Source organism: Lycorma delicatula, chromosome 12, assembly GCF_047948215.1.
Source record: "Lycorma delicatula isolate Av1 chromosome 12, ASM4794821v1, whole genome shotgun sequence".
NCBI lineage: Eukaryota > Metazoa > Arthropoda > Insecta > Hemiptera > Fulgoridae > Lycorma > Lycorma delicatula.
Window position 1 is genome coordinate 20,803,181 of NC_134466.1, and position 21,303 is coordinate 20,824,483.

The window sequence follows — 21,303 nt, forward strand, 5'->3', positions numbered from 1 at the left end:
TTATTATTTATGTTATTTTTCTTCTTCTTTTTAGAACGGGAATATCTATCAAAACCGATTTAGCGAAAAAATTACACAAGATGGCTAGACGTAATTATTCTCATAAAAGGACGTTTTTATCAAAAAACTAAACACAAAGGTGTATATCAAATTGAAAAAAATTCTCAAACTAAAAGGCAACAAGGCGTATGTAAAATGTGTAAGATTCCAAAAGATTTACAATTCATGGATAGATTTGAGTGATGTTATTTAACACCAATTTTTTATTGCCAAAATTATCGTGAAAACAAATTAAAACAAATACATTATTGATAATACATCTTTACTGTATATATCTAGGTGATAATAATATGGAGCTTTTTGATAGTGTAGTATAGAATCTGATTTTAACCTTAAAAAAAATATGAATATTAAATATTCATTTTACTCATCTAACAAACCAATAAAACGGGAAATTAAAAATCGTATTGAACACTTTGCGAATGATATTGAAAAATATTTTCATTGGGATACACTGCATATAAAAATAATTATTCATGGATATTTTTTGCAATTTGCTGTAATAGATGAATTTTATATTGAACCTGATGAGCTTTGTGCTGATTTGCCAAAACATCCTTATTATTTACTTCCAATTAGTAAAGTATGTAATCATATCAACGTCGGGAAAAGATCATTGATTTGGATTTTTAATAATTCATAAAAGAGATGACAATATGTCCACAAACATCCATAAATTTTGTATTAGTTATTCCTTTAAGGTAAAGAATAAACCAATAAAATCTCAAATTACTCAATTTATTGATTATTTTAATGAGTTTTTGGCTCATTATTGACGCGATGAATTACGCATAATAATAACTCTTAATAGTAATGTTAATCTTGATTATATAGCATTAGATGAATACTATCATAATAAAAATGATTTTGTTGAGGTATTTCAAAATAATTTATGAAATTGTCCGACTCATTTACTTTCTATTAAATCAAATACCGCGTTCAGATGATTCCGTAACATATAATCAACTCCACAATCGTTATTCATTGGCGAATAAAATTGAAAAGGTGATTAAAATCCCTATAAATCAACCAGATATGTTTACTGTTTCGGGTGAAAGTTATCTGATTGTTTTTGGAAAACTTGTCGGAGCAAACGGACAAAAATTTACTGCTTCAGAATTAGTTAATTTTGCCGTCGCCTTTTTACTCCAGGATAAATTATATCTTATCAACGCGCAAGAAGTAGCCTTGGTAAGATATGTAGGCATAACGACCCGTATCAAAAACGCTCTTTCAGTGACAAACTTTCTACTACCATCGGTCAAAGTAGACGGATGGATCAGTGGAAAAAATAAAGACGATTTTGATGAAAACGGTACTTTTAATTTACGCATAGCTTTATTAATGTTGTTGGGTTTCGCCGATGATTATAAAAAAATAATCATAAACAATAGACAGGAATTAGTGTCGAGACGTTTCGATAGCGATATAAATGCGATACGCGCTACGGTTTCCGATCGTAAATCTAAGATAGAATTAAGAGAAATCGTGTGGGCTGTTCCATATTTAAAAGTGGCGCCTGAATATGAATTGAAATTAGCTAAGATGAGAAATGAAAAGAAAGATGTGAGTATGGCGTTCAGAGCATGGGATCTTCATGAAAATACAGCCGTTCCTCAAACCAATTCGTTTATATGGAGCGTGACAACTTTGTCGCAGATAGATAAACCGCGCTATGTTATTGTAGGTTTTCAAACCGATAGGAAAGATAACGCTATGAAGGGCGCGTAAGAATTTAATTCTTGTAACGTGAAAGATATTAATGTTATGATAAATTCAAATAAATATCCGTGCTGTGATTTGCAAGGGAATCAAACGTTAATGAATAGATGTTTATTAATTTTCAAAAATCATACTATAAATAAAGAGTCACCATGTACATTTTCCGATTACAAAAGCAAATAATCTTTATATGTGATTGATTGCTCGTGAGAAAATGAATCCGTAAAGATCGGTGTTTGATTTAAAAATTAAAGTTGAAACGGAAGTGAATTTTAAGTCTAATACAGTCGCGTATTTTTTATTAACTTACGACAATATAATTAATTACATACTCTTCATTGACGGGCGATGTGATAAAGCAACAGTAATAGGTTAAAGGTTGCGTATTATTTAATCTAATAATACTTATTAATAATTTTATTATTTTTAAATTTTTTAATGATATAAAGCTAATGATTGACATCATTAAATAGAGATCAAAGATCAATGCTCTTTTAATATCTATCTAAACCAATATGTAACAAATAATTATTATTTAATTTAAAGAATAACTGACAGCTGACTTAATGTTATAAAAGACGGGTTTCCCCAGGGATTCCCCATGAGTTAGCAGCGGTCTTCAGTAAATGTTCATTAAATAACAAACTAAAACGAATAAGGTAGGACTTCTTGGAGTATCTGAAGCATATGTTTTACTATGAATTTTTCACTAAATCAGCTGTTTCAACATGTAAATTTAACGTGAAGATACATTCATAATTGAAAATAGCCATTCTTTTATGTATTCGATTGAACCCATTTAAAGACGTTCAGGTTCAATCGTCAATTTCTTAGTTGGTTGTTTCTCGTAATTTTTAACGCATCCCAAACCCGTGTTTTGCTATATATTATGCGGTAAATCCACTCTTTCAGCGTTTATGTTTAACTAAAAACAGGGAATAATCTTGGAAAACATACGTAGAGGTTCAGCCTCAACTTGAAATCCAGGGGTCAAAGGTCAGCATGACGATAGAACCTGGACATATTATACTACTATAATTCTATTACATAATAAGCTGCTGTTGAGAGATGTTTTTACCACTCTTATATTAACTCGCTCTTGGACTATGTATGTAGAACCATTCAGTCAAATTTTGAAGCACTTCTGCTTATTCATTTCTCTGAAATTTTGCATACAGGTACACACATTGATAACAACACATTGTAGCAACATTTTGAGTTCTCTAAGATGCCCCAAGTTGCTAAGTGAAAAAAAAATGCCCCTTGAACTTATGCAACCTCGTTAACCTTTCAATCAATTTTTTAAATACATCCGGTTATTCGTTCGCTCTGAAATTTTGCATACAGGTTTGGTCTTCATGACAACACATCTTAGCAACATTTTCCAGCTGCTAAGATGCCCCAAAGTTGCTAAGTGAAAAAATGCCTATTGAACTTATGTAACCTCGTTTATATGCATATTTTCTTAGTGAAACAATATCTCGGGAACAGTCTGACCAATCCCGGATCTGTTTGGTATTGTGTCCGGCTTGGGCCCCTTCCAACCCAGGCCCCTCCGCAAACCCCTCGTAACATCCGAACCGGCAATTTTTTGTAATTTTTCTAAAATATAAATTTGACCCTGATCTGACTACCTGAAAACAAACCCTACAGCTCCCAAACCCAATTTTTCGTTTTAAATCGAAAAAAGGTTTCGACTTCCACCCCGCTAATTTGACCCCCTACCACGTTTTTTTTCTTGTGAGGGCTCAAAAGAAGGGTTGTTTGACATAGAATACACTGTTGACGTCCTTTTCATTATGGAAACAAAGAGCTAGATTAGCGAGAAAGCAAGTTGGGTCTACAGAGGGAAAGAAACAGATGGAACGTCAGTTCCCTCAAGCCAAGTTAAGGTGGTAGACAAACCAAGTACCTCGGAGAAGATAAAGTGAGTGCAAATGACAGAGCCACCTCTGGAGGTGCAGGCGTCTAACCTCAAAAATTATCCATGTTTGTGATATTGTCGTTTCAATTGATTAAATTGAACGAAAATATTTTTTTCTACGGGTGAGGCAATAATTCAAATTTCATGTAACCGTTACATTCAATATTTATGTCTGATGATTCATCAGACGTAGCCTGTGTGAGAGCAGGATGGACTGAATCCTAAAACAAATTGCTGGGTGCACGTCTAGATTATGGCAAGAATGAAAGGCAAAAATCCCCAATTTCTCCATCTTGCTCCAGTCAAGTGTATATGAGTATATACAGTAATATTTTAGGATGTACAAACGTTTAAAGCTGTCTGCGGTATTGGAAACTGCAGGCATGAAAACTTCGAAAGATTGTTCAAACCTGTGCGCTAGCGCGGCTGTAAAGTATAATATTATGAAGACTAAAAAGTAGAAAATAAAAGATGTCTAAAAATATTTTTAAAACGCCACTTTTTAACATAACTCACTGAAGGGTAAAAAATAATTTTGGACAGTATCTCAGAATGAATTTGACAACATGCTTTGATGGTGATATGCAATATTATGTGAAAGTCTTAGCTTCAAATTAAAAATTTGATCTTTTTGTTAATTTTTTATATGCGTGATGGATGACCTAAAGAGGTGCTTTGTCATGAGCACCCCACTCTTTAAGGCATTCATCACGCATATAAAAAATTGGCAAAAACAATAAATTTTTAATTTAAAGCTATGACTTTCACGTATTGCTTGTTGTCAAATCCATTCTTAGATACCGGCCTAAAATTATTTTTTACTTTTTAGTGTTTAATTTAGTAGTGGTGTTTTAAAAACTTTTTTTATTTTTTACTTTTTAGTTCATTTAGTAAAAGACTGGTTTTTAACATTTTTTTTACATATTTTTTATTGTCACTTATACTCAGAGTGATGGGTACCGATCGATGGGAAATATTGAGTCGTGAAATATTCAATTTCGGCGCACGATACAATCAAAATTCTACGCCCACAGTTTCGAAATTATTCTTTAAATTACTCCTATATTAGTTTCAGTGTAGTGTTCGTTATACCATTTCGAGAATGTAACTTCTCTTATAAAACCAGTACAAAAAAAATCGCTACCAACGTTGTTTAATCGAATTAGAATAAACCCTATTTCACGCTGAACTTCAATAATGAAATTAATATATGACAATATATAACTTAAGAGATTTTTCTATTTTTATACTATTTCACTGGAAAAAAAAAATCACTTACGGCATATCAATTTTCTTAATTATTTTTTCTTCTGATTCTTCATCACTGAAATACAAACAAAAATTAATGAGTTAGAATTCTTAACAATATACTTATTATCTGTGCTCAAGTCGCACTACATCTTTGTTGATGTGTTTGAAGCTTAATGACTTGCTTCATACGTACATTAGGAACTTTTATTTCTGATATTCCTAATATATTTTTTGTAATCTGGTCAACTAATGAACAATAAGCAACCATCCTATGGCCCATTGTGAGAAGGATGATTTGCATGACGTGTAAATTAGGTGTAGTCTTATACAGATTCAGGCCGACCGTCCCTGAGATGTGTGGGTAATTGAACCCCAACTACCAAAGTACACCGATATCCACTGTCTAGTATTCAAGTCCGTATCCAAGCAATTACTTTACTAGGAATTGAACCACAGAACGTTTGACTTAGAAAATCACCTGTTAAACAAGTGATCTTGCGACGACGAGTTTACCACTTTATCAGTCTGGTGGGCTATATATTAAAGATAAAAATGATTTTTATTTATTCATAGTTTCTTGCGATATATTATTTACTAACAAAAAAAGGTTAAAAATTTTAATATTTTGTGCGAAATCGTTTTAATAAAGCAGTGAGGTGGGAAGAAAGCATAATAATCAAGAATGATTTGTTATTATCTGAGTTATTAGTGGAGAACGATTTCCAATCGCATTTGTGATGAATGTGGTATAAATTTAATATTTATTTTAGTATTCTTTAGTACAGTGCTTTCAGAGAGCTGCTGTGCAATGGAGTTATGGAAGAGTAATGACGAAACCTTCTTAATTATTACTTTGTATTTTTATTTCTTATTTAATAGAAACGATATTACAATAGCTGGAATAATTTATAAAAAGTGTTGAAAATGACTTCTGCAAACATCAGTGCCACGTTGAGCACGTTCCAATTTGTTTTCAAACACTTTAACCGACTGGTAAACTGCAATGTCTCGTTCATAAGCCGTTATTGCGGTTTTTAGTTTGTCAATTGTACGTGGTCTGTTTTGCCATACACTTTCTTTTCGATGCCACTATAGAAAGTAATCTTGTTTTTTCTTCTGTAAATTGATATATCCTCCCGTATAAAACCATTCTTCATCTCTTAAAAACGTTACATCGAGGACTTCTACGGAATATTGGTCAATAAAACGTTTAAATCATTGAAAATAATTTCGTCTTTTGGCATGATCTGTAGTTTTCAGTTCTTGAACACATATTACTTTGTAGGGGAAAGGTTTTAGTTGTTTTCTTACTGGTTTATGTGCGGTAGCCAATTTGATATCTTGATGCTGTGCTAACAAACGCATTGGCTTTGATGGACTTTTAATGACTTCATCCGAAATATCAAGCAGCTTCTGTTCGTTTAGTTTAGGGGTCTTGCAATTCGATCAGCGTCTTTAACAGAGACTGTTACCGGAATTTTTTCGAGAAGATTTCGAACTGCATTGCGGTGAGAAAGAAGAGTATTTAAAAAAGTTTCTGAAAACTTTGCTAAATCTGTGTACTTGTCATCTTCACGAAATATGTGTCACGAGAGGAAAAAAAATTACTCTACTGATAAAAACCATTATATTTCTCGCAACTATTGATTGCGATAAACGAAATATTACAAAACGAAACTAAGCATGTTCAATCGCAACTCAACAACTGACGTCTTGGTTTATTAGTGACAACGCTCAACTAAACTACAGTGCAACCAACCTAATGCCGAAAGAACAAAATGCAACACATAATTCTAAAGTATGCTGCACACCGACTTTCCCAGCGCAGTGTATAATTTTGAATACCGTTTACACATTTATCACGCAACATATATTGTTCATTTAATATTTTTCTCACCCGACCCGAATCCATTTCTTTTTTTTCAGATTATCTTCACTTATAAATTGATTGTCACATTACATTATTACATTAATTTTGCTTTAAAAATATAAGAGTAAAGACCTTTTTTAGTAACAATAGTCGAAATTTATGAAATAAAATGTTTATAAGAAGGTACTTTAAATATGTAACTGCTAGTTAAATCAAATTTTTTTGTTGTTTCAGTTGTACTAATTTATGCTAATAAAATCTTCATAAAAATGTCATAAGAAAGGCTTGCATCGGTGGTTTTTAATATCACCTTGTTCGAAGGAGATATACAGGTAGACCAAAATTATGATGGGTGTCAGAGTAGAAATATTGATAATACTAAAGTTTTTTCTAATTCATTTCACGAGTAGCTGTCACAAATTATAAGAATCAATCCTTTAACCGCTTTTAAATGATTTTATACACTTATTTAAGAGTAAACTCTTTTATCTGTCGTAGTCTGGTCCTTAATCTTTTTCGATAGAAGGCGTTCCACAATATTTTATTTTTGTAGTCTTATTAATATAATAAGATAAAACTTTACAATTTGATTGAAGAATTTAAAAAGAGAGGTCCAACAGTGTCATTTCTCAATTATAACTTAGAGATTTATTTTTTAATCGTCCATTTGACTGCTCGGAAATGGACGGATCAACTGACAATCACGGTTAAGAGTATTTATTTTTTAAATTATTTATTATATTATTTTTTGCTGTTATTAATAAAGCTCGTTTTCAACAGATCGCAAATGGGTTTTTACTATTATTTACAGAGATCCATAAATAGAATTGTTCAATATTAATTGCAATACAACTGCGGGATCACTTTTTTAAATTTGTTCACTCATATTAAATTTAGAAACACCATACGTTAATTATTTATTGATGTTCTCAGAAAATGCAGCACTGCCTTGCCTTGAGTTTAGAGCATAAGTTTAGACAAACTCTTTTCGTAACAATTACAAAACCGAACGTAATTAGACACAAGTTTATACAAAAATACTTTCTTTATTTTAACTTGTAAAATGTACATCGTTTATGAATACTTAAGAAGTTTAAATCTTTTACTCCTAATACACATTTTTTATAATATAGAAAATAAATATTATTATGCACCAATAATTTTGTAAAGTAATGCTTACCTTAACTGAAATTTTTGTTTCTCCAGACTACCTCCACTGAAAAATTATTAAATGGTAACCGGTTACGGAGGTGAAATACTTATTGCATCATTAACATATGACTTACTCAGTAATTAAAAATAAATGTCTTTGTTCTAATTAACAGAATGTGCTTCAAACTTAAAAATTAAAAAAAATCTGATGTGAACAGCACATGACTTCGTTGTACAGCTATTATATTACATATACACATTTTTTTTTTTTTAAATTAAAAGTACTTAAAGTTTTATATCATTAATAACTTCTGATATTTTTTCATATATTTTATTTAATTATAATTATTGAATAATTATGTAATGTGATTATTAAATTTATAATTTAAAAAAAGCGAAATGAATTCGAATTTAAACCGATGTGCCTTCGCCTTGTAATATCATAATATTTCATTAGTTAAAATTTTATTTGGCTATAGTTCTGGAGCCAATGAAAATAAGTATGTAAGTATATCGTTTAAAAGCTCTCATGATGGCTTTATTACTGCAGTTAAGAAAACGTCCAAAATCCAATTTTTTGATTCAGTTGTTTGCAATTAAAATGGGAGGTGCACAACTACATGTTACAACAGTCCTAAATCCAAAATTTCAACATCCTAAAGTTAATCGTTCTTGAGTTATGCGAGATAAATACGGACATACGTACGTACAGACGTCATGCTGAAACTAATCAAAATCGATTCAGAGACCTGACTCTGTGGAAGACCTGAGATTAATTGAACCCCTATTGCCAAAGAACACCGGTATTCACCTTCTAGTATTCAGATCCGTATAAGAGTAACTAAGGTTTACTCGGACTTAAACCTCAGAAATCTTGAATTCGAAAATTGGCTGTAAAAGAACTGATTTGCGACAAAAATTTATTTTCAAATTTATCGTCTTCAAAACATTACCAACTTAATTTTTTCATATATATATATATATATATATAATATATATCCTCCTCTATGAATCATGAGACCTTGCCGTTGGTGAGGGGGCTTGAGTGCTCAGGGATACAGAGTAGCTGGACCGAAGGTGCAACCATATCGGAGAGGTATCTGTTGAGAGCCAGACTAAGGAATGATTCCTGAAAGAGGGCAGCAGCTCTTTCAGTAATTGTTAGGGGCGTGAGTCAGGACGCCTTAAACGGCCGTATCAACATCACTCAGTCCTATGGGTACTGCTAAACGAGCCTTCAGTAAGAAATATAATTTGTTTACATCAAAAATGAATTTAAATGTCAAGAAAAGAGTTTTGAAAGTGTATGTTTGGAGTGTCGCTTTATATGGAAGTGAAACTTGGACAATCGGAGTATCTGAGAAGAAAAGATTACAAGCTTTTGAAATGTGGTGCTATAGGAGAATGTTAAAAATCAGATGGGTGGATAAAGTGACAAATGAAGAGGTATTGCGGCAAATAAATGAAGAAAGAAGCATTTGGAAAAATATAGTTAAAAGAAGAGACAGACTTATAGGCCACATACTAAGGCATCCTGGAATAGTCGCTTTAATATTGGAAGGACAGGTAGAAGGGAAAAATTGTGTAGGCAGGCCACGTTTGGAGTATGTAAAACAAATTGTTGGGGATGTAGGATGTAGAGGGTATACTGAAATGAAACGACTAGCACTAGATATGGAATCTTGGAGAGCTGCATCAAACCAGTCAAATGACTGAAGACAAAAAAAAAAATAATATATATAGCCAAAATCTTGATCGTGACTTTTTTTTTCAATTGCACTGATTTATGCTAATAGAACCTTTATAAAAATTTCATAAGAAAGGCTTGCATCGTTGGTTTCTTAATATAATACTGTTGGAAGGATACACAAAGGTAGACCGAAATTATGATGGCTGTCAGAGCAGGAATATTGACAATACTAAAATATATCCTAATCTTTTACACATGATAAAATAAACTTTGTTTAATTCAGTTTCACAAGTTTCTGTCACAAATTATTAGAATCAATCATCTATCCGCTTTTAAATGATTTTATACACTTAATTAAGTGAAAACTCTTTTATCTGGTGCTAAATGGTTCTTAATATTTATCGTTAAAAGGGGTTACACAATATTTTATTTCGGTAGTCGATTCTGTTTAAGCAAGAGCGGGGAAAAGAAAATATTAATCTTACGAAGATTTTACTTAAGCGCTACAAGAGCCACCCACTTTTTTATTTCATTGTTATGTTGTGTTATCGTTTCAATACGTTATAAATAACTTAAGTTTACTTATTACCGGTCGATTTATGACAAACAAAAATTCCTGAATGTCAAGAGAGGCTTTGCTGTATTATAAAGAGTCATCCACGATATGATGCTGCCATTGGACCTCCACTAAATCATGCAAAATATGAATCCAGACAATAATTTGCACTTGTTTCTTTGGTCGTTCCATTTCCTATGACTTTTGTTTTTTGGGTTATTTGTATGACTCCGGTTTTTAAGATAATACCAATAGTTAACTTTGAATTTTTGGAATCCCCACCCGTTTCAAATGTGGTAATATAATTCACTAATCGTAAACTCGATCATATGTTTTTCTTTGTAATTATGAACTGAAAGAACAATTCTTCCCCTCTAAGGACAGTAAATTCAAAATCATTCAATAAAAAATCACTTGAAAATACGTAGTATGCCCTATTTAATCCCCGTAAAAGAGTTATCATATTACTGACTGCGTTGAATCGATTATAAGAAATCCCTTTAAATGAAAAGTTCTCTTAATTAATTTACAGTAACAATAAATAACCATTAAAACTTAAGATGAACCACTGTTGTACTACATTACAATATCAATCCTTCTAATTCACCAGTTACTAAATACATTAAGTCGATTTTGCCCATTAACGAACATGACCGAGATTTTGGTCGTTATATATTATGTATCAATTTAAAAGTGATTGGCACAAGATTATGGCAGTTATCGTGTCCAAAAGAAATTAATATATAAAACTTTGAGCTGACGGTGGTCTTGGGGTGTGGGGGATGCGAAACGCGAAGATATGTAGAATTTTCCCGAAGTCGAATCATGGTACCTATTACAATAAGTAGCCTTCTTATTAAATCTACCTGTTATGCAGGAAAAACATAATGAGATTATGAAATATGAATAAAAATTTTCAGTTACCAGAGTTTTATAATGTCTAAGTGAAACGTTGTAATAATTCAATAATGCATTTTTTTTATTGTCTGGAAAGTAACTCATGACTGATTCAATTTTTTTAACGAACTAAATATCATGTCAATTTTAAAATTTTTCAACGATACTCTACGTGATTTTACAAATTTCACAGTAAAGTTGGTTCGAGTAAAGCATCATTATTTACTGGATTTATATTACTCGACCTAAAGAGGTACTGAAAAACAATTGTAGAGAAAAGACACCGAAGGATTACTCTGAAATAGATTAAAATCACATATTTATTCAATTACTTCATAGCTGTGGCTATTTTAATCGGAAGATGAAGTTTTTATAATATGTAGTAGACATCAAATTTTACCTACTTACAACAGGGAAGTCATGTTGATAATTGCGCATTATTGGGGATAAAAAACGTTCCAACCGACTATTTATTTTACATTATTCTTTATGAGCAGTATTTTGTTTCAGTTTGTTCTGTTCATGATTAATTATGGATTACGACTATAAAAAGAGTAAAAACATTTTTTACAATATTTACCTTTTTGTAAATCTGACGTTCAAGTATAGATGTGAATTTTAAATTTTACAAATTGGATTTAACTAATTCTTTGACAAAAGACAATTAATAATAATGATGTCATAAAATATCACTTTGCTCATCAATTTTATTGTTTTTCATTACGATAAAATAAGCTTATTTGTCAACTTACCATCTATAGTGTGCAGACATTACAGCACCATCCATTCTGGAACAAAAAAGAATTAAATATTATAATATAGTATATATTATTTTATTATATATTATAATATAATTTCAATGATATTATATCTTGTTGTTAAATTAGTGGAGAAATATTAGAGAAAGAAAAAAAAACACGTCTGTCAATTCAAATAACGAAACTGCTTATTAATATCTTGCCTTACAAAAAAAAAAGGATTATAGAACTTCTGTTGTTATTTAACAAACATTTACCAATCCGTACTAAATTTTTTTTGACTAATTTAATAAAAATTATACTAATAAAAAATCCCGTTACACTAGCAATATTACTTTGATATGTATTTAGATAACGAACGTTAAAAATCATTTGAATTTTCCGCAACGCTGTTTAATACTTAAAAATAATATTAAAAGAAAAATAAGTTTTAATTAACTTTCCAAATTAATCTTTTGTTTAATGATTCTATTTGTTTATTAACTTTACAAATATTTCGTCTGTTTGTTATTACTACGTGCTGCACTCGCTCGTTAAAATAGGTCAAAAGTATTTTTTAATTTTTGTACGATCCATGATGAAAAATCAATATTTATTTTATCTACAAACAGAAAAAAGGTCCAGTTTCCATATTCATGTAAAGTCTTGTCATTTTAAACTCTGATCATATATATAAAACCATGAAGTGAGAAGACGTAATAGTAACAACAAAAACTTGTGTACCAGTGACTTAAATGAAGCTTGCTAATGTCACGGTATGAGAATAAATAATAAGTAGACAAAATATATACGAGGAATATCACTAAATTAAAGACCGCTAGGAAATCTCTCTCCTTAATGTCGGCGATCTTTATCGTTCATGGCAAGCAAATAATGTACACACTTTATTATTGTCTGTAAGTCATCGTTTTGTAGTATCTTTGATTACGTACGTGTGAGTTATTCATTATAAAATGAATAGGAAAATCGATGTTGCCCCGACTCTGAAATACGTGGAGTCATACGTTTTATAAACCATCAAAACGTTAAGCCGGCTGAAACCTAAAGGCAGTTAGAGCTGATAACGGTGATAATGTAAAGAAAGAATGAAACGTCCAAAAATGGTGTGAAATTTTATAAAAAACGGAATTAATGTGCACGATGAAGAACGTTTCGGGAAGCTCTCGATAATCACCGAGAACTTGTTGAAACGCGTCGATGTTGAAATTAGAAAATATTGTCGCTCAAAGATTCCGATCTGGCCCTTCTTTTTCCTGATGTTTCAAGAACTGTTATCGGTCACATTGTTTATGGCCGTTTAGGCTTCAGAAAGATTTGTGCACGTTGGGTGCCATACGTCTTAACGGAACGCCACAAAAAATTCCGAATGGGATCTACTCTTGAATTTTTGATAATTCAATTCACGGGTGAGACGATGAACTCAAAAATGTTGTTAATCAGTGGCTAAATGTACTGGCGGCTGAAGAATACGACGAGAGTATATTGAATCTGGTGTATCGCTACCATAAATGTCTTAATTCATGTGGCGATTAAGAGAAGTAGTATAAGGTATGTAGTTTAAAAAAAATTAAAAATTTGAGATTTTTAAAATCAATTTTGTTACTATGAAACGGTATTTACTTTACAGATAACCTCTCGTAGTATTAAATAGAAAAGAGGAGAGAACTGATATTAAAATAGGAAATGAAGTTTTACAGAGGTGAAGAAATTTCAGTATTTAGGATGCTTTATAATTGATGAACTGTCTTGCACAGTAGAAATTAAAATGAGAATATCAAGAAGTAAGCAGGTGTTTAATAAGAAGAGTAGAGTGCTGTATGGAAAGTTAAACTGAGTGTTAAGGAAGAGATTAATGAAATGTTTTATATGCAGTGTGACGCTCTATGGAGTTGAAACATGGACGATGAGAAAGGCAGACAGAAAACAATATGTGGCTTTTGAGATGCAGGTGAATAGAAGGAAGGAAGAGTTCAAACGATGGATGAAATTAGGGCAAAGGGATAATATGAGGAAACAAACAGGTTACCAAAGGATAGAATAACCTGGAGAGCAGCAGACGTGACAGGAGCTGCCTTAATGGCAGAACTCTCCAAATGAATATTTACCAGAGAAAAATAATTTTTAAACTTTTGTTGTGATCGAGTATAGTACGTTATCTTCTAAAATGTTTATTAAAAAAAGTTGTAAGGTCGTATGTTTTGTTAGTGATGTTACAAAAATGACAATTCGGGTGGAATTAAGCTGTAATTAATGAATCTTTATTTAAAAAAATAAAGTTGTTTTTTCAATCTAATGATGTTCAGCCGTAAATTCGTGTCATTAATTTAGTAACATCAAAACTACTTAAACATGTATTCTAAAGGTAATATTAGCTTTTATTGTGTGAAAGGTTGTTCTTCAAGTCGTACCAGTCTTAAAATTTATTTAAACAAGTGAAATATCAAATGTAATGGTGGCTTTTTCCGAGTTGGTTCAGTATTATTATGCTTGGTAGTTTTCAAAAAAGTGGTTATTATCGTAAGCAATATTGATTTATTTTTAGTTGTGCCTCATTTGCTTTGCACTATTTTATTGTTTTTTTTTTTTTATAATTTTAAGTGTCCCTTATGAAAATGTGCCTTTATTACAGAGTTTTACCAGTTTATAACACGTTACAAATTTTGTATCAGCTTATTGTAAATATTTTTTTTCTTCTTTTATTAATGGTGAGTTACATTAGCGTTATGAATGGGACCTTAATAGTACATTCTTAATGCTGCCTAACGGGGCTCCGAGTGTTTTCCTCGGAGATGTAATTTGTCAGCCTAACTGCACCTATAGGCCGTATTCAAGGACTGGATTTTGAAGCCACCTGTAGATACGAAAATTTAATTGATTAAGGAAGTGGATTAATACCACCTTTAGAGCTGGCGATGTGGTGGCCAAGGGTGAAGTGATTGCAAGTGTAACGAAGGCCCTTCCGCTGTCTACATGCCTCCCGCGATGGCAAGCATGTAGTTAAGGTGCCCATGTATGTCGGCGCATGGGAGCTCTGAAAACGTTGGCATGTAAGGGCCTGGAGTCGGTGTAGAAATTGCGCATCCGCTCTTTGCCAAGACATATGTCTGTTCCACTGTAGTATCGGACCGGACCTCCACGGTTGGTAGCCCCGGAGAGGGAGTGTACCACGGCGGTTAGCCTTGCTAAAAAGGGATTAAATACTATGCAAATTGAACAAACACCAAACGTGGCAGAGGTTCACTTAAACACTCTCGTTTAGAACCAGCCGTTTCACCTGAGGCGAAAGGGAGAAACAGTTTTGAGACAAGACAGTAAGAAATTGAAGCTAAGAACTTGCAAAGAGCTTTTTACTAGAGTAACAGACGAAAACAAAGTATTTGGTAATTACGAAAGAAAATGAAAATTTCTCGAGGGTAAGCCCTTTTCTAATTGTTCGAGAAATAACAAAATGTGCTGAAGGCCCAGTTAAGGAAACCAGAAAAAACTTATAATTCACTTCATTGGAGACTACGAATGGTGCATAGTCACAGAAGATCCCAGGGCTCAATATTATTGGAGATTTTGCTGTATGTGTCGATCCGCGCGGTACACTCAAACACCTGAAAGGGTGTTGTGGTCTGTCGGGATCGTCTTAACTGCACTGAGCAGGAAATAGTTGAGGCAGTTAGTAACAGTCAGCGGTTACGAAGACCAGACTTAGAATCGGTCACACGCGAATAACAAATTCATTCTTCTTAACCGGCGAAGAAAGACATGTGCGGTGTTTGTAAGAAAACACTTAGAGTCAAGCAACTGGAAAAGCAATGGAAAAGTGTACCATATATGAGCCCATCAGAAAAAGGTTCCGACTACGAATAATATTGCTGCTGATTTGTAAAATGGAAATAAAGGAAAAAAAATTGCTTATCTACACGTCAGTAGACTTCTTGTAGGTCTAAAAGTAAATTCAAGCTGTGTTAAAGAATCTTTAAGGAAGTAGCTTCTACGTGTACAATGGAAGTCTCGAAGCGTGGCACGCATAATGACGGGAGGTAGCCCTCTTGACTAGGCCGCACGGGCTGATTGGTTATTAAGTTAGTACAAATTAGTTATTAGTTATTACAATGGACTGATAATTTATTAAGTTTTTCTTGAAGTACGTTATATACTCCATAAGAACAATGTATAATAGGAGCAACATAAACTTTTGAATGAAGAAAAATTTTTTAAGTTATTTTGCAAAATCTATTTTGTGCAGTGACGTAACTTGTTTACGCTTTTATGGACTTGGAATAATTTTTATAAATCCAGGTTAGTAAAATTTTTTTCTAAATGTTTGAGATCATTATATAAACGATTCCTTTTTCCCGTTTTTTCCATCCCCCATTCACATCTTCCCGGTTCTATCCAAACCGGGACCTTTCCTATCTCCTGAAAAATATCCCCTCAAAAGTAATCCGACCTAGAATTCGGGTGGATAAATTTTCGAATCCCCCCCCCCCGACAACCCTCTAACAGTGCCGAGGGGTACTCAATTTACTCGGAATCGAGACCTGAGCATGTTTCTGAAGTCAAAAAGTTTTTAAAAATTTCTTGTGAGGAGTTAAGTAATTTACATGGAAGAAAATCCATTTAAGGCTACAAAAACACTGGGGAGATCACCTGTAAGGGGGAGACGCTCTATCCACGGCTCATCACCGCTGGTGGCAGGTAGCTAAACTAATCCGGGTAGCTGCAACGGATGAAGGGGAACTAAATGTTGATTTACGAACCTGACCCAGCCCTGTTACAAACTTCGTTTATATGTTCAGTGAAGGAACCGTTCCTCTGAAAGGTAACGCCTAGGTACTTCAGCTTATCAGTTTCTGCTATTAGTTGACCATTGATCCTGATATCCAGCCGATCAATGATCCTTCTTCCAGTGAAATGATAAATTTGCATTTATCAATGTTCAGCACTAAATTTTTATTACATAGCCAGTTATCTATCATCTGTAATGCCAAACTGGCCTTATTTTGTACTTCCAGTGCATGTCTATCACTCGCAAGGATCACCAGGTCATCTGCATAGGCAATGACCTCGACACCTGCAGGATAATCCAAATTCAGGATTCCATCAAAAGTTAAAACTCATAATAACGGGCCCAAAACGGAGCCCTGGGAAACTCCACCGTGTATGTTGAATTCCAAATCTCCACTGTGCGTTGCAATTCTGAACGATCTGTCAGAGAGGTATCTTCTCACCTCTCTCCTAAGATATGGGCTTACGTTCTTAGCCAATGATGTACTGTGAATGTGGCTCCATTTGATGGAGCCAAAAGCATTCTTAACGTCTAGGAAGACAAGTAACGGAATCCCTCTTGTTCACCAAGTACCTCTTCGGACATCTGCTATCCAAGTAGTTACTTTCTTCGCTGCCAACACGGTGGAGCGTCCCTTCCAGAACCCGAATTGATTGACGTTTATACCCACGCCTTCTTCAATTTCGCATACAATTCTGTTGGCGAGCATCTTCTCTACCGCTTTGCCCAAGTTATTTAAGAGACTCAGCGGTCTAAATCGAGACGGGGCCAACATCGCGGGAATGAATCATTCTCCAAGCCATAATTAGCTATATCAGTCATCTCCCAGGGAAGCTGTTTTACAAGGCCTTTGAGTATTGCAGCAGGGATTCTATCAGTGCCGGGGCTCTTTTTATTACCGAGTTGTCCGATAGCGTTACTTAGCTCAGCAGGGGTAAACCTCCTCAGCTCATATTCAGGCAAGATGTCAGTTGCCTCTGCTGGACGTGGAAATAATTCGTCAAACTGTGCCATAGCCTGCCGTTCACTCAACACAGGCAGACGCCTGCCAAACCTCTTAGTAACTATCTTGTAGGCTTGGCCCCAGGAATCATTGTCCAATTCCTCACAGAGTTTGAACCAATGATCCCATTTTGATCTCTTAATGGCCCTGTTCAAGTGGCGTCTAGCCTCTATATATAGTTTGACTGCAGTATCAAACTCAGCACCACCTCTGATCCTCAGTCTTTGTTTCCTTCTCCTAGCCTGCTGCAAATTATCGCGTAAACGTGCTATCTCATTTGACCACCAGTAGAATTGTCGTCTGCCTCCAGTGGCCCTTAATTCCTTATCCATTTCTTGCTATTTTACCAATGTAAGAGTATCTGGCGTCAACTCAATCATATTACGTAGCCTTTTAGCTACTTTATCAACTATTTTGTCAACCTGGCGTGCTGTAGGTCTTGTAACAAAAGGTCTTTCAACTACAAAGTCATTGCTTTTCTTTATGATCAGATGTAGTGGAAGGTGATCACTGGAAATATCGTATCCATCACTGTTAGCTCTAGCTGATCCATCGACCATCTATTATCAGCAATGACCAGATCTAAAACAGAGTAGTGGACCCGAGCCTCGTAAGTTGGAGTACCATAATTTAAACAGCTACCTCCGAGAGATTCTATCAGTTCTTCCATTAGCTCTCCTCTCCTATTACTGTGAGAGCAACCAGCAAAAGTCGTCTTACAGTTGAAATCACCCAACAACACGAATTTCTTGCTCTGTCTGGACAGAATTCGATATATACTGTCTAAAAACCTGTCATAATCCGAAATCGTGATATTGGGCGAGACATACGCTCTTACAATTATTTTAGACTCTAGTTCAGTCACTATCACTCCCTCTGCTCTCTCCTTGAAACTCAGAGCCACCCTATTACTGACGTTCCTAATAATGGCATCACCCACAGTATCCGCTATCCATCCGGACTTCGCCGACTCATATATGTTGGGTTCAGTGATTGCCAACAACTCTACATCACACTCAATAGCAAGTCTATACAGCAAATCGTGCGATAACACGCTTCTGTTCACGTTGGCTAGGAGAAGCTTAATCATGTTTGTCAGAGCACGCCCAAGCACCAGTCAGTTTTCTTAGTAATGGTAACCTTTTGTCAACTAGAAGCTCCTTGCGATGATCTCTCTTAGGGGAGTGATCCTCTTGGTCTCATATTAGCGCTGTTGGACTACGGGGACGATCCCGATTCCAACGAGTACCCACTAGGGGATGGGAGCCCCAAAATAAAATTGGCGGGTGGTAAAATGTATCACCCAAAAATAGGGTCCAAAATTTTTTGGTGGAGGGGGGTCAGGGTGTAGGAAACTTTTTTGAGTGGATTTATAACTCGGGATGAGGGATGTAGGACGAGTGGTTCAAAAATTATTAAGGAACAAAGAATTCCCTAATAAAAACTAGTCTAAGGACTTAGAAAAATGTTACCCGTATAACTACTAATATACGAAAAATGTCGTAAGTTCTTGTTTACAGTTAATTTCAGACTGGTATTAGCCTGTCGAATACTTAGAATAAAATGCTATTATAAGCTCTATTATAACCTCAAAAAACTGTTAACAAAGTTATTGTTCAATAAGTTTACTCACTTTTACACACACTGGTAGTCTTTTCGTTATTGATAAAAGTCACCAACACTTTAACACACTATAATATCTAAGATTTAACGAGTAAAAAGCACAAAAATATTGATCTCACTAATGAGAACCAAAAACTATTAAAAACTTGATAAATCCGTAACCAAATAACTCAAAAATGATAGTCCGTATTCCTTGTCCAATCCATTTAAAGTTCCAGTCCACCAAATCAATGTAAAAACCAAAAAAACAACAAAAAACGCGGAGCTCTAGAAAGACACGTCTACACACCGTGCAGTCCACAACTCGACTCTTAAATACATTGAAATTCACTAACGACACTACCCTTTGAACAGAAATCAAAAACAGTGGTTGAGAAAATAGCAAAGTGCACATATTCACTGCCTGGAGAGAAATTCAATTTGAAAAAAAACAATATAAAAAAATAAGAGTGAACAATGATAAGGAATTGTAATAAAAAGGGTAATAATAATAAGGAATTAAATACCAGGCCAAGGAAACATAATAATATTTTTTATCGCAGGAATTTTTATATCAGGATGAGAGAAGTACTGTATTCATTGAAAGCAGACTAGAATCCCAGAAGAAGGAGGCTTTTAGGAAAAAAAGCCGGTATGACATCAAAAAATATTTCAGAATTAGAGTTATTCTTAAAAATAAATTTGTGGATTGTAGTAAAACACGAATGTCAAGTAAAAATAAAAACAACAAAAGAAGCTTTTGAAATGTGATGTTAAATGAAAATGATGACAATTAGGTTACGTATTTGATGATAACATGGTTATTGAATATAAATACTTACGCTACGTATTCAATATCGTCGTATTTAGTGTTTGGATCCCTGAAACAGAAATATTCCAAGGTAAAAATGATAATAATATTCATTTGTATCTTTTTATTTCCTGATGATTCCACAGCTCCTGAAACATCTTCTTGAATCTTTGAAAATGACGGGTATAAGTAAAGTGAATCAATAATAGTAATCCACGAACAATATAATTAACTTTCACATTTGATGCTGTCTGCTGAAAAAAAGAACCAACAATAAATTGCATAAATTTCTCGGCTAAGACGGTCAAGTTACTCAATTCGTTTTTGAATTATTGCTGTTATTAAGCGATAAGTAAAATGTTTAATATTAGTATATTAGCATTAAAATAAAAAAATAAAAATGTTTTTGATCTTTGATAAATTTTAGCTCACGCATGAGGAGACGTTTTTGATTAATATATTCCCTAAAATTGATTTTAAGTAAATTATAAATTATTAAAAATTTGGGAGTTCCCCATCAGAGGAGAGGTATTGTGACTAGTATTTAACAAAATACGTTATGAGCATTAATAATGTTAAATTGTATAAACATGTTTTTTTTTTTTATTTTGGGGATTCCCATACTCAAGGGTAAGTGTTCGGGTAAAATGAATTTTTAAAAAAATAATTTGTAAGTGATGATAATAAAGGGGACAAAAATTAATTGTTTAAAAAGTACAAAGATACTGCCATAATTCTGAATAAACAAAGTTTTAATTTTCTAGGAAGGAGGTTAAAATTTTGACAGGTCCTTTTTGTCAAGAAAAACTATAGAGTAAGGGGTGTAAGAAAGATAAGATTTTTACATTACAAATGCTATGGGTAACTTCCGAGATGGATTTTAATTTAAAATAAATTTAAAAAAGTTACCTTTCATTAGAAACAGGATCTATAATCTCGAAAGTGCAAGAATTACAAAAAAATATTTACATTAAAACATATCTTCACAAAAATCTAAATACCAGGCAGTAAAATGTATTTACGTCTGCGAACGCTTAAATTTAAATTAAAAATGGAAGATTTAAAAATTAAAAAGAAGAATAATTCAGAAAATTCTACGCCCAGTTTATGAAAATGGTAATTATAGACAGAGACATAACTAGGAAATTTACAAAAAATTTATAAAAAAATAGAAAAAACAAAGATTATTTTTCTTTGGAAATTTTGTTATAATGCCCAATAATCGTC

The 21,303-nt window shown here is 33.3% G+C and overlaps 1 protein-coding gene across 2 annotated transcripts in view; it reads right to left on the reverse strand.

Annotated features, from left to right (window-relative positions):
- The window catches only part of LOC142332940 (uncharacterized), an 87,673-nt gene that overhangs the window by 16,099 nt on the left and 50,271 nt on the right, over window positions 1–21,303 (reverse strand). For both annotated transcript variants that reach the window (XM_075379653.1, XM_075379652.1), the window contains exons 12-15: window positions 20,108–20,146; window positions 11,875–11,910; window positions 8,008–8,043; window positions 4,986–5,030 (exon numbers count right to left, since the gene is read on the reverse strand). In XM_075379653.1, coding sequence (XP_075235768.1) covers window positions 4,986–5,030; window positions 8,008–8,043; window positions 11,875–11,910; window positions 20,108–20,146 — 156 coding nt within the window. The remainder of the gene's footprint in view (window positions 1–4,985; window positions 5,031–8,007; window positions 8,044–11,874; window positions 11,911–20,107; window positions 20,147–21,303) is intronic.